The 13,587-nt window shown below is 41.8% G+C and overlaps 2 protein-coding genes and 1 non-coding gene across 4 annotated transcripts; 1 reads left to right on the top strand and 2 right to left on the bottom strand.

The window, feature by feature from the left end:
- Positions 1–250: 250 nt before the first annotated feature.
- On the bottom strand, positions 251–7,755 carry fbxw10 (F-box and WD repeat domain containing 10). The gene is made up of 12 exons (XM_034861271.1): positions 7,145–7,755; positions 6,428–6,580; positions 6,105–6,235; positions 5,814–5,921; positions 5,612–5,718; positions 5,323–5,526; positions 5,094–5,215; positions 3,864–4,018; positions 3,570–3,712; positions 1,817–1,975; positions 1,420–1,709; positions 251–1,339 (listed from the first exon to the last, which is right to left on the bottom strand). The coding sequence occupies exons 1-12, from the start codon at positions 7,752–7,754 to the stop codon at positions 609–611; spliced, it is 2,913 nt and encodes a 970-aa protein (XP_034717162.1). The 5' UTR covers position 7,755; the 3' UTR covers positions 251–608.
- Positions 7,756–8,388: 633 nt separating this feature from the next.
- trnag-ccc lies at positions 8,389–8,459 on the bottom strand. Its single transcript has one exon. It is a non-coding gene; the product is annotated as a tRNA-Gly (tRNA).
- Positions 8,460–8,690: 231 nt separating this feature from the next.
- On the top strand, positions 8,691–13,587 carry LOC117937364 (histone-lysine N-methyltransferase PRDM9-like). 2 transcript variants are annotated; one of them, XM_034861273.1, is made up of 7 exons: positions 8,691–8,826; positions 9,195–9,303; positions 9,396–9,491; positions 9,909–10,186; positions 10,295–10,362; positions 10,785–10,975; positions 11,138–13,587. In XM_034861273.1, exons 2-7 carry the CDS (start codon positions 9,210–9,212, stop codon positions 13,258–13,260), a joined length of 2,850 nt encoding a protein of 949 aa, XP_034717164.1. In that variant the 5' UTR covers positions 8,691–8,826; positions 9,195–9,209; the 3' UTR covers positions 13,261–13,587. The 2 variants fall into 2 exon arrangements, with proteins under 2 accessions (XP_034717164.1, XP_034717163.1); XM_034861272.1 differs by having other exon boundaries at positions 8,699–8,825; positions 9,185–9,303; positions 11,138–13,260.

The following is a 13,587-nucleotide window of genomic DNA, read 5'->3' as shown; positions in this document are numbered from 1 at the left end:
AGATGATTCATTACCTGGAGGTAAATTAGTATTCTCAAAGCGAGTTTTGCCGCCTATCATGTGTAGGCAGCTTTACTGTTTAAATCTGAGAAATCAATGACTGAAAAGGCATTTTTGTAGAGTTAATCACCAAAAAGAATGATTTCTGTGGGAAACATACTGTGAAAATACTGCTTTTTATGTTCTGAGTTTCAATGCAATCAAACTTTAAATGCAAACTACCTAAAATATGTGAAAGACACGTGCCTAAACACTGAAATAACTGTGCCTGTTTCTCCCTCCTTTTATTAACATTAACAGAATATATAAATGGACAATACATTCAACTTTTAAAAAAATTGTTGCATTAAAAAATTTAAAATAACCAGTAACCAGTAAGTAAAAAAGTAAAATGAAATCTTAAGCATGCTGCAAAACTACTGTGTAATAATAACAGTAGTACTGGCCCAACTATAGTCAGATGATACAATACTGACCCCTAGTGGAATTTTAATGAAACCTCACATTTTAACAATATGGTAACTTGGACTAACAAAGATGTCAAGAACACCCACTGTGCAGTGGAGATAGAGTTCTGCTCACAAATTATATAATAAAAAAAGAACAAATTATGGGACTTTCTTCACTGTTTTCTCTGGCGTCTTATTCCTCTTGGACAGTTTTTTCTCCCAGTTGTGCATGAGATCCTTCTTGGCCGGACAATCTTCCAGCTGGTTCACTGTGAGCAGCCTGAACCCTCCCTGGTCTCTGAATGGACCTTTCACAGACACGGGGCGGATCCTGGGCAAGGGGCTGCTAGTTTTCATGGAGTGCTCCGGATTAGGTAGCGTATTCATGAGCATGCACTCAGGAGCCTGTTGCCCCTTTGTGGCACGTACAGTAAATCCACTCATTCTTTTGATTGTCCTATGTGTGTCAGCACTGTGAGGCTGTTCTTTAGAAAATGAACAGAGATGGTGGGTCCTCTGAGTGTCCGGGGTAGTGGAGAAATTGCTGCCTTTGATTGTGTTTGCCATGTTTTGACTGACAGCTCTCTTTAAAATTGGAAGACAGGTCTTGGCCCTCCTAGGATGAACATTGTGCGTGTGGAACATCTGACTGTGCAGGCTCTGCTTCAGGTCCTGAGATGTGTGAGGGCCCCAGGAATCTCGCAGCCTGGCGTTCCACTCCATGTTGATGCTAACTTCATCCATGCACTGTGACTTCTGGATGGCATTGACCCGGAGGAGGATGGAGTCGCGTGTCAGAGGATGATGAAGCCCTCTGCTCTTTATCCGTTCACTCGTTGCCTTCTCACTCAACATCACTGACTGTTTAGCAGTGGCACAGCGCTCGTTGGCTATGAAGGAAAGTTTTCCCTTACAACAACTCATCTTAAAAAGAATTCTGACAATTTAACACATACTTGAGCATGCTTACCTTGTGCTTGACATTTAGTGGAGCTAGGCAGGAAGCTGGTGGGGTAATGCAGCTTAGCTCTCGCTGGTTTCCTCTTGTTATAGTGGTGCATATTTTGGCTGGGCGAAGTCCCCTGGGCCATATGATGGTCCCTGACAGAGGTGAAGGGAAGCTTTCTCAGTGAAGCTGCGGATTTCTCAGAAACCAAACCATCCTGAGGCACCACATCACCTTGGCCTCTCTCTGTGTAATCCCAAAAAACTTTGGCAAACTGGTAGCGCCTCACACTGGATGTTGTGTTCACTAATATACTGAAGGAAAATATGGGAAGATAATATGAGAGAGAAATGCATTTGAAAACCTAAACACCAAACCATAAAAAAATAAACAAGGTTTCGTGAGAGTGCAGCTGACTCACCGGTTGTCATGGAAGTGCAGGGACAGTATTCGTCCTGTTTCAGCCTCTGCCGTGATGTCTCTCAGACAATCTCCAGTGAGGAAATTAAATATGCGAATCTTTCCGTCCACACAGCCGGTAATAACACGGAGGTAGACAAGAGTCAGAGATTTGACCTCCCTGCAGAAAAGTCAACTTTTAATTCAATAGGGTTATAAGAACACGTATTTTATAAAATATGGATGTGTTCTTTGTGATGTCACTCAAAGGTTACAAAAGAGCCAAAATGAAGCTCAAATTGGAGGGCTCCTAGCAGCTTTGGCTGTCGCCATCTTGGCAGTGCCTCACGTCACCTAGTCTTGCATTGCCAGACCTTCCTCCACAGCACTTTGGAGGAGGGTCTGGCTAGTCCTCTCAACATTCCAGGATGGAATGCTTTGGTTTATTGGCATTTCTTGAAACCGATCACAATTATTTTAGACATTGCATTGGATTTATCCTGCAGAGATCTAAGGAGCAGTTAACCATTTGCCTCATAAATCAACCAGGGTTTAGAATGCCAAGTCAAAGAAAGCAGAAGGTGACGGACTTCTGGAATTTCCAGCACCACCTGAACAATGCCGGAAATTAAACGTTGTTTATGTAGACTAGACGTCACCTAGATCCCGGTTAAAACCACCTAGTACAACCCCTAGTTGAGGCAGAGAGGCAAAGCGCAGCGCAGGTATGCAACATCATTGTTCCTGGAATTGGATGCACCCTAAAAGGTCACTGGCAATGAGGTCAAAGTTGAAATAATTTGTACTTTGAGCGCATCACTCGGCAGCATCTCGCCAAAGGACAACCATGGAACCGCCAGCGCAGAGCGATTTTACCGCAGATCATGTGTAGGCAGATTCATCCTAATATTTACAAAGGTTGGGTGCGTGGATGGAGCTGACGCGGGCCGAATAAAGCTTCATGTAATCTGTCACTCAATGCTACACTGGTTGGGGCTCAGTGGTAGAGAGGTCGCCTGCCAATTGTAAAGTTGGTGGTTTAATTCCAGCCTCGGCCATTGTAATTGAATGATTAATGTGCTTTTTAAAAGCGCTTTGAGTAGGCGTTAAGACTAAACTTAAATAAGTACGTTAAAATAAAAAAAGTTTTAAAAAGAGACCGAAAACCTTTTTTTAACCAGGCTGAAAAAATTGGAGGTGGAAGTTACAAATTACATTTAATCTTGTTACTCTAACAAAGTTGTTCTTTTTGTGTACTTTCTAGTAATACATTTTACTTTAAGTACTTTTTATCACAGGTATCGTACCGTGCTACATTTCATGTTGTAACCGTTGCGAGGTAAAAACAACTCACATTCAGTTGTGAGAATGGAACAGAAGAAAGATATACATCAGAAAGATAAATCAGCAGCTGCGGCAGAGTGGAAGCTGCAGGTGTGTCTGCGGCTGCATGAGGGCTGAGCTCGAGAGAGGCGACACTGCACTCAGCTGACACTCCGGAAGAGATGCGTACTGTAAATGCTCACAATCACCAGCCCAGAGTCACCGGGCCTACTATTATGTGCACAGCAATGCACTGGAATTAAGGATTGCATTCTCTTCCTTATGGGTTACGGTTAACATTATAATACATCAGCATATTTAACATAAGGGCTGTGTTCCTGATGATGTTCTTCCTGTGTGTGTGTGTGTGTGTGTGTGTGTGTGTGTGTGTGTGTGTGTGTGTGTGTGTGTGCGCTTTCTAGGCACATCAACTCCAGAGGTTTCTTGCTTACTTTGGGTGGTTAAAGGTCATGAGGCGCTCTTTAGCACCACAGTTGATGCTCCAGGCCATGACCTGACCGCTGCAGTCCCCGGATAAAAAGTGCCATTTGTCAACGAACAAGCACTTCACTGAGCTCTTGTGGGCATCAATCACCTTCAGGAAAGTAATGCATTATACAAAAAAAATGAACAAACACAAATTATTCATTTTATATGACATGCTGTTAACATACTGTATGAAAAAAACAAAACAAAAAAACAGTTAAGTATGTAAATTGATCTCAACAAATGACTCGTATTGTCACCCTGAGCAACGATGCATTCTCCATGTCCCATATTTTGACAAGGCCCCGATCACAGCTGCTGTAGACTGTCTTTGTCTTGATCTTCACACACTGGACAGGACTGGGGTGCTTGAAATGAAAATCCTCAAAATGCTTCCCTGTGTGTAGACTCCACACTGGCAGTGTGGTAGTAAAGGTTTAGTTAACACCAATGTTGTAAAATATACAGACTATTCTTGTAATTACAAAAACTTGTCATTAGGGTCACTAAAAGGTTTATTGAGTAACTCTGACTGATATCTTAGAATGGCGTATAATAATAATAATAATAATACATTTTATTTAAAGACGCCTTTCTTGGCACTCAAGGACGCCGCACAGGGAATTCATAAATTAAGAACAGCAAAACAAATACTCTACAACAGCAAAACAAATACTATACAACAGAAAAACAAATACTATACAACAGAAAAACAAATACTATACAACAGAAAAACAAAGTATGTATGACACGTCAATTTGTATGCTGTTATCAAGACTCATACTCACTTTGTAGCGTGTTTATCAACACCCTTTGACCTCCATTGACTTACATTATCTTGCGATTGTGTGTGAATTTACACCGTAGCGAGTAGTATGAAAGGACCAAAATCTGTGCAAGGAGGTTGGTCGGGGTGTTGGATGGGTAAAACACAGGACTTTTACCCAGGACACCGGGGATTGTGTCCAACGTGTTAAGATTCCTTCGTGTCCCACGTGTTATGTTTCCTAAACCCAACCGTCTGTTTATTTACTAAAGCCAACCACGTTCTTCTTTTCCTAAACCGAACCGGTTGTCTGTTTCCTAAACCGTCGCTATCTTCTCGCGACAACACGGCAAGTAGCGTGTATGTTTACGTCCGCTGTATACAGCGTAGACACACGCGGACAGTTCAAAATGCGTACATATAACACGCCACTCGGCTAAAGAAAATCAGCGTGTATGCTTGAAGTCATGATGTCATGTTGCGTAACTCTTCTCGATAAGTAAACAAAATGTGTTGTACAGATAACAAATACAAGCAACTATATTGCAATTATATATGTGCAAGACACTTTTGTTTATTAAAGAGTATCCAGATTATCCCTATTTCTGAAGATGTAATCTATATATATATATATATATATATATATATATATATATATATACACACACACACACACACACACACACGTGTGAACAATAAAATACATCCTTTAAAGGCTGCTAACCTTTTACCATACAGTCTTTGGCTCCTGACACAAGTCTGTCATCGTGGACATCCAGGCAGTTGACGGTGCCAGTGTGACCGTACAGGCTCATCAAACACTTATGATTCTTCAAACTCCAACACCTGCAGGTGTGATGAAACCACAACAAAAACACCCACCTTTTCAAATCTACGTCAGTCCCAAGGAGGAATTAATCCTCCTCAGTATCCAGCTCCAATCTCCTCCTCACCTGATACTTGCATCGCAGCTCGCCGATATCAGCAGGTCTCTGTCCTCGCATAGCAGCACTGCCCTGATGCTGCCAACATGGCCTTTCATCACTGACACAACTATTGTTTCCGACTCCACATAAAGCCGACGCACCACGCAGTCCTTGGAGCCCGTTGCCATAAACGATCCACCTCTGTAGTCCATTACCCGCTGTGGGTCCTCTCTGTCAAACCGAACACAACCTAATTACATAAGTAATGTTTTTATTCCAATGTGCGGAAATCAAAAAGCTAAGTAAACACGCTAACTTGTCCAGCAGCATCGTGGTAAAATATGCACCACAATAAACATTGCGCTCTTCCATTTGCACCATCTTAGTTTTGATTTTGGCATAAGCTCCCTCAAATGGCTTGACCTGTGAAATAAAAATCAACGAAAAGACAATTCACATATTGACAAGCATATTTTTTTGTTAAATAATGAAATGAGCTAGGGTGTTGATTTGTTGACCTTTTGGACACTAGGATGAATATCCTCTGTGTCATCATCCTTGATGGGTATCGGGACTTCAACGATGTTGGCGTAAGTAGAACTGACTATATCATTACCTTTGCTCCTCTAGAACAGGAAAAAAACCTGACTGTCATTCTTAATAACTAGAAAGAATAACGCCACACATCAAAAACTTTTGATCCCATCCTTATCACCAAAACTACAACTTTACACACTTTTATGTACAAATCTTTTACATATGATTTGATATTGATATGACTAAACTATGTAAACATAGATATGCTCCACCTTCATCATTGCCTTAATTTCATCCTGAAAAAGTCTTCTGAACTTGATTTCCTCCACTGTTTCCTGTGCTAGTTGCCGCCAGTATTGACAAACCTTCTGGCAGCATCTCAAAGTGGGCTCATCTAACAGACCTGGTAGAAGACACACGTGCACAGTTTAATTCGCAACATGTACAATACTTTATGTTGCACAAAAATAACATACCAGAAAAACAAATGTATCAATAATACAAATCCGGCAGCTAGCGAACACTGCATATCTTTCTGTTTATAGTAAATCAAGGACTGCATTACATTTCATTAGTGTGTTACGTGTTGGCTTACCTAGTATCCTCTTCGACAAATCAACTGGTAGGCAGCCTATGAAGTCTAGGTACCGGCTGACTCCAGACATGGACTTTGAGGATCCAGGCACCACCATAAGAGCGGGGTTGTCATCGCTGACCTGTGCATGCTGTCTGTACCTGCGACTACTCACTGGAAAGGAGCAAAAGTTTATCATAAGGCAAGAAGTATTGATAATCAACACTAGCAATGCAAAGTTTGTGTGTCACAAAGCAAAGATCTTTAATTAAATAAAGCTCCTACAGAAGTACACATCACAATTTCACTCTGTATTTTTTTAATTCCTGGAAATAAAAATGTATTTTTATTTTTGCAATGATAAATCAGAATGTTTAGTGCATTTCTTTCACCATAATATACATTGAGTTGCTTTTTGGATTCAAATGAAAAATTTAATATTGTGTAAACTAATTGTAATATCAAAATTGAGTGTAAAATGTCATACATTTTGATATAGAATGAATGAATGAATAAAGAAGTTACCCACTGGATTTAAATGTGAATATAATATATTAAGATTTACAATTATATTTCATTTTTATTTAATGAAATTTATATTCTTATTACTCTGTACCATTATGTTGAGTACATGTCTGCCATGTCTTTTATTTTAAAGTTTGATAAGGAAAATGAAAAGCAGTCGACTGAGCAGCCTGTTGATACCACATAAAGCAATAAAACGGGATTTCTTTTTACCATTAAAATCCAGAAAACCTCGTCTTTGTCTGACCAGAAGCACGCTGGTTAAATTAGCCAACATGCGTAACATTTCCGAGTCACAGAGTGAGAAAATACGGCAGAGATAATATGATTTCATCCAGTCAGGGCTGCTGTTGAACCAGTCCCAGATCTCCTTCATGTCCATGCCCAGTGGCTTCCCATCCTGCAGGCGGTCTGTACCTCGGCACGGGTAGTCCTGAAGTGACCTTGGTCTCCTTGCCCTGGCGTAGGTAAATAAAGTCCAAGAAGTTACATCCAGCACACTCCGGATGCTTTCGAGAACTTGGATGTTTTTGCAGCGTAATAGCAGCTCCACCATGAACCTCCTCTTGAATTCATCAGACGCCTTCCACAGACAGCGCGAGGAAGCTGGTGGTTTGGGGGCGAAAGCGCAAGTTGGACACATCCCGCACATGTAGAGACATCCCTTCGCCGTTTTACAGTCCAGCTCGCACGCCGACACTATTCTACCTAATTTTACGGACTTCATTTCGACGCTGAAAATAGTTTGTGGTGCGCTCTGTTGGCTACTTCGTTGCCAGGCAACACTTGTTGTTCTTTTTCGTATTAAAACGTCGACAAACATCATTCAGTCGGTTGCCAGGCAACAGGTTGATGCTCTCAAAGCTGAGCTAGCTATCAAGCTAACAGAATAGTTTCACTCCAGGAGTAGTTTCAAGTAAAAGTACAAATATTATCATGAAGATATAATTAAAGTGTAAGAACTTAAAAAAATTAACCATTTCCCTATAATGTTTGTCATATTATTGGATTATGATTATTGATTCTACATATTTCAGCTGGTAGCCAGCTAAATGTTGTATTTCTATGTAGGCCTATATTATAATATAGTATAGAACCACAACTATGTTTGGATGGGATTTGAGATACAGTGTAGGTGTAACGTTATATAGAAATGTATTGCCTATTATGTTATCGTGTGTGTGTGCGTGAGAGAGTGAGTGAGTGTGAGAGAGTGCGCGCGCGCGTACTCGTTGTCTTGAAAATACTCTTTAAATTTTCTGAAGATATACAACTATAAAGATACATATGTGTACATTGATGCCGCCAGAGAATCACACTCAAACTGGGTGCAAAAAAATAATAAAAAAAAGTAAAAACTACTTGAATGTATCCATGGTATATGTGAGATGCGTCGTGTAGGTGGTAACTTTGTTATTGCAGAGGTTTTTAGTTGTTGGGTGGAAACAAAAACATCGTGCGCCGCCCGGGAATCGAACCCGGGTCGCAAGAATGGGAATCTTGCATGATACCACTACACCAGCGGCGCAGATACGGAAGGTGGTGACTATAGCTGTTATATACTTTCAGCTAACTGATTTGACCGATGTTGCATTATATATGGACTCAAATGTTTCAATTTTGCTTGTTAGGATAATTCTATAAGATAATGCAACACGTGCGATAGCAGGTAAACCTCAAATAGGTGATTTGACTGACGTTGGCACTTTTATTTGGAAAAGAACAGAAATGTTAACTACATTAATGTGGACTTTTATGCTGAAAGTGCGTAGGATATATTTTGCTTCCGGGAAGCGTCTACGGTTTTGGATAGATAGCTAACCCTAACCCTGACAACTAAAATCGGTTGTGAACGATAAAGTATATAACAGACGGACATAGGCGTTGCGATTCGTGTAGGTATAAAGGTTTATATAGATTAATGTAGAAAGTATTAACTGCGAATGCATTGCTCTGTATTATAATGCTAGTCTTTATCTTTCTGATGCTTCTGTGATAGCCACATAGCAGCTAATAACACAATAACAATATGATATAATGTTGTCTTGTTAACTATAACAAGCTAAGTTAACAGCTCTCTTTGAACTGCATGTTATCAGGACTACTTCCCCGTCTGTATGCAATGGGAAGTCGGTTGCTGGCCAATGTTTACCAAGCTAGGCTAGCGTGCTAACATAAACTTTCTATATCTTGCTGTAGCCGTTAGCGTTTAGTATGTATTTCAGTGAGCATTTAAGATTCATAGTTTCCATCAACTCTACACAGTGTCCAGTCAGTCATGTCGGGCAGGAGCACCGGCGTGGAGTGGGTTGAGACGACCGAGGAGGTTGTTATAACAGAGTGCATTCCCCCTGAAAACAACACACCTGCAGGTATAACGTTATGATACGATTTGATAATTTCACATTTAAACTGATGATATGACTTATTTTCACATTCCTAAATAATGTATTTGTTGTTCTAGTGATAGTTCCTGTTTTAGAGCCAGTAGAAACGCCAATTCAGAAGTTACTGGACACTGTGGGACATGAAGACAACCCGGAGGCCGGTGGTGTCTTTTGTAAGCATCCTTGGGCTAATACACAGTTTCCACATGGTCTATAAACACAAACTAAAGACATAAATATGTCAGGGTACAGCACTGATGTTGTGTTATTCCTCCACCTCCTCATTCCCCATCATTTTCCTCTTCTTATGAGAAGTTTCCTTTCCTTTAACTCAAATGTATTATAAAATGAGACATGGCATTGTAACAATAGATTAAATGTTAGAGCTGACTGTATAATCATCCCATTAAACTACACATCTGAAAATTACAGAGGCCTGTAGAATACAAGTATGTGCCGTAGTTAAAGGTTTTATTGTAGACAGAATTCTAAATGTGCCATATTAATTTGCATGTTGTGAAATATGTGTTTTAAATAGGTTTCATGAAATCAAATTTCAATTACTGTGTCTGTGTTCTTCTGTTTTCCAGGTTGTGAGGAGTGTCTGCCTCTCTTCCAGGACCAGAGTGATCCCGCTAACATTAACGGCCCATCTTTTATTCTTGACTTTCCATCGAGCAAGGGTCTTCCCCAGAGGGCCCTCCTCACTCTTCCCTATGGTCTCATGGTAGGCAGATCCAGTATTCCCAGTGCAGGCATTGGGGTCATAAATCATGGACCAGTAGTGTCTCCGGGAATGCACTTTGGACCATATGAGGGAGAAGAGACAACGAGAGAAAATGCAATTGCAAGTGACTTCTCCTGGGAGGTGAGCTTGGATTTGATTTGTACAATGATCTAAATACTTCATATTGTCGTTATTGCTGTATGTGTGTGTGTGTTTTACTCTTGAAAATAGTCTTTACATTTTCTGCAGATTTGCAAAGAAAAGGGTAAATATGAGTACATTGATGCAGCCAGAGAATCACACTCAAACTGGATGAGGTAATGCTTTCAAATCTGCTATTTTGACTGTTTTGCTATTAGTCCCAAATTTCCTTTAAAAGAATATTCAACCAAATTAGCATTACACTTCTATAACATTCCCATAGTCGCAATAGACAGCTTAGGGGGGGGGGGGGGGGGGGGGGGGGGGGGGGGGGGGGGGGAGTATTAATCTCAATGCAGCAGATTGTCTTTTTTATTCCAAGCATTCTTTTTCTTTGTCAAAACCTGGCACCTACAATACATTACCCACAGTGCAACTCAACCGCCAGCAGTTAAGTCAGAGATTTGAGTGGGTTATGCACGTGTATGAATTTCAGTTTGTTTCTTAGTGGACCGTAGGCGCTGCCCTTATCATACTGCAGATGATGGTGCTTCTAAAACTCTGTCCATGTTTATATTCTACCTCTTTTCTTACGCAGGTACGTCAATTATGCTCGTAATAAAGAGGAGACAAATTTACTGGCGGTCCAGTACAAAGACAGCATCCTTTTTCATTGCTGTCGTGCCATACACCCTGGAGACGAGCTTATGGTGTGGCCCAGCAGCAAGTTTCTCAGCCATTTTAGTGAAGCTTGGACCCAGGTGTGGGTTATGAAGTTGAATGCAACAGGTACCTGTTTTTTTATACAAGTTTCACTAGCCACAGACAGTAAATATTTTGAAGCCATTCTTTATTGACTACTTTTAAATTCTTACAATGCATACTATTATTTCTTTTTGATCTGGTCAATTTATGTTGACATGATATTTTCCCCTTCTTCCAACATCGAAGAGAGTAGCACAGCTGCAACATCTCAGGTCTTCCTGTGCTCCCACTGTCAGCTGTCCTTCACTACAGAGTCCTTCCTCCAGCGACATACAGAAAATGTCCACATACAGCCTGAAGCGGACTGGACAGCACCAGCTGCTGAGGCAGTTGAACCTGAAAATCTTACATCAAATGTTGAATCAGGTCACACTTCAGCATCCCTGGTGGTATTGCCTGTTGATCCTGTCGAGTCCAAAACATGTGGTGATTGCGGGAAGATTTTTAAGCAAATACCTCACCTTAGGAGGCACAAACTTTGCGTCCACTCTAACAAACGTCCCTACTGCTGCCCACAGTGCCGGCGGAGTTTTAGCCAGGCATCTGGCTTAATCAGACACCAACTAGTTCACAAAAAGCCATCTGCGATAAAAGAGACAACCACTGTTCCTAATCAGGAAAGGATTCTGACGGAGAAGAAAGAGAGCTTGACTCCGGGGGCTGAACTTATTAACACTGCCGATTCCTCTGTATCTGAGGAAATAAAGGACATGAGTGAAAGTGAGAATGTACAAGAAACAATGGATATAACTGAAACTGAAAATGGCAGTGTAGGAGAGGCAGAAACCTCCCCCTCCAATTGTTCAGACTGCGGTAAGAGGTACACAAATGAAGCATCGCTGAAAAAGCATAAGGTGAATGTTCATAAGAGGTTACGTCCGTACGTCTGCAACACGTGTCAGAAGTGCTTCGGCCAGTACAACGACCTCACCAGGCACCTGCAGCATCACCAAAAATCTAAAAGCAAACGGGGAGAAAAACCAAATAAGGCTCCAGAGGACTTTACCAGCATGCCCTTTAGCTGTGCTGAGTGTTCACTGACTTTTTCTTCAGTGGACTCCCTTCAGCAGCACATAACTGAACATAACTCCGAGGAGGTCACAGTGGAAATTCAAGACGATGACCCGGTGACTGCTGGTGATGATCAGAGCCACGATCCAGACTTCAGCCCGCATCCCTCAATGGCTAAAACAGTTGAATCTATCCAAAAGCATCAGAGGCCTCAGCGACTTGGAGTTAGATCAAAAATTTCTGCCATAACCAAGCTCATAGCTCCAAAACAAAGGGCGGCCGTCTGCAAGAAGCCGTTAGCGGGTCCTGCGCAGGCTAACAAGACCTCCACTGAACCGGAAGCACCTGCTGTCAGAAATGCAGAGTTATACAAATGGTTTAGCTGTAATCGCTGTAAACGAACATACGCAAACCCAGATGATCTCAAAGCACATAAGTGCACTTTGAGACTGCACAAGTGTGGTCAGTGTGAGGCGACTTTCAACAAGCCTGGCTTCCTAAAAAGACACGAGAAGATGGTGCATGTACATGCAAAATCATTCAGCTGTGACCGCTGCGATAAAGTTTTCGCCACAACCGGTAACCTGAGGCAGCATCAGAAGAGCAACACTTGTATGAAGTATCATTGCACGTCTGAGCTTTTCCCATGCTCCTTTTGTCAGTTCTCCTTCACAATGAAGAGCTACCTTATTAAACACATCAAGAGGCACCACCCGGAGGAGTATCTGTCCCATCATGATTCAGACAGCCTGGCGGATCAGCTGGAGGAAGAGGAAGAGGAAGAGGAGAGGGGGAAAGAATATGTATGCCCCCATTGCCGGAAGAGCTGTGCAAACGCAAAAGCGTTCAGATCCCACGCGTGCTTCCAGCAGGTGAAGGTGCTGTACTTGTGCACCGACTGTGGGAAGGGCTTCACAAACCACTACGGTCTCAAGCAGCACCAGCGCATTCACACGGGCGAGAAGCCGTACAGCTGCCCTCACTGCAGCAAGTCTTTCTCTTACACCGGCCAGCTCAACGTGCATCTCCGCACTCACACCGGGGAGAAGCCGTACCTGTGCACCCACTGCGGGGAGAGCTTCCGGCAGTCGGGAGACCTGAAGCGACATGAGAGGAAGCACACGGGGGTGAGGCCCTACAACTGCCCCGAATGTTGTAAAAGCTTCAGCCGCCCCCAGAGTCTCAAAGCTCACCAAATGCTTCACCTGGGACAGCGAATGTTCGAATGCACCCAATGCGGGAAGAGCTTTTCCCGAAACTATCATCTCAGGAGACACCATCAGAAGATGCACTCATAGTTGCATTTGTAGCACTAATGGAAATGCCGTAGAGGAGCTTAAGCTGTTGCCAGTTTATTCTGAACTGCACTAAATAGTTGAGTATTTTTAACGATTGTGCTCTTGAAGAGTTGCAGAGAGTTTTGAATGTCCTGTACATAACATTACTTTAACTTATTCCTAAGTTTGTTTAAATCATTTCTTACCCAAAAAGTGGATTTCTGCATTAAGAATAAAATATAAATAAACACGTCATTCACAGCAATTAACAAAAGACATGACTCACATAAACAAATGCTTATTGTCTCTCAATGTCAATTTGCTTCAAAATAAAAACCACCAACTTGA

The sequence above is a fragment of the Etheostoma cragini genome, chromosome 21 (genome assembly GCF_013103735.1).
Source record: "Etheostoma cragini isolate CJK2018 chromosome 21, CSU_Ecrag_1.0, whole genome shotgun sequence".
In the NCBI taxonomy this organism is placed as follows: Eukaryota; Metazoa; Chordata; class Actinopteri; order Perciformes; family Percidae; genus Etheostoma; species Etheostoma cragini.
The sequence above is the reverse complement of the archived record's forward strand: the minus strand, read 5'-3'. Positions and strand labels throughout refer to the sequence as shown.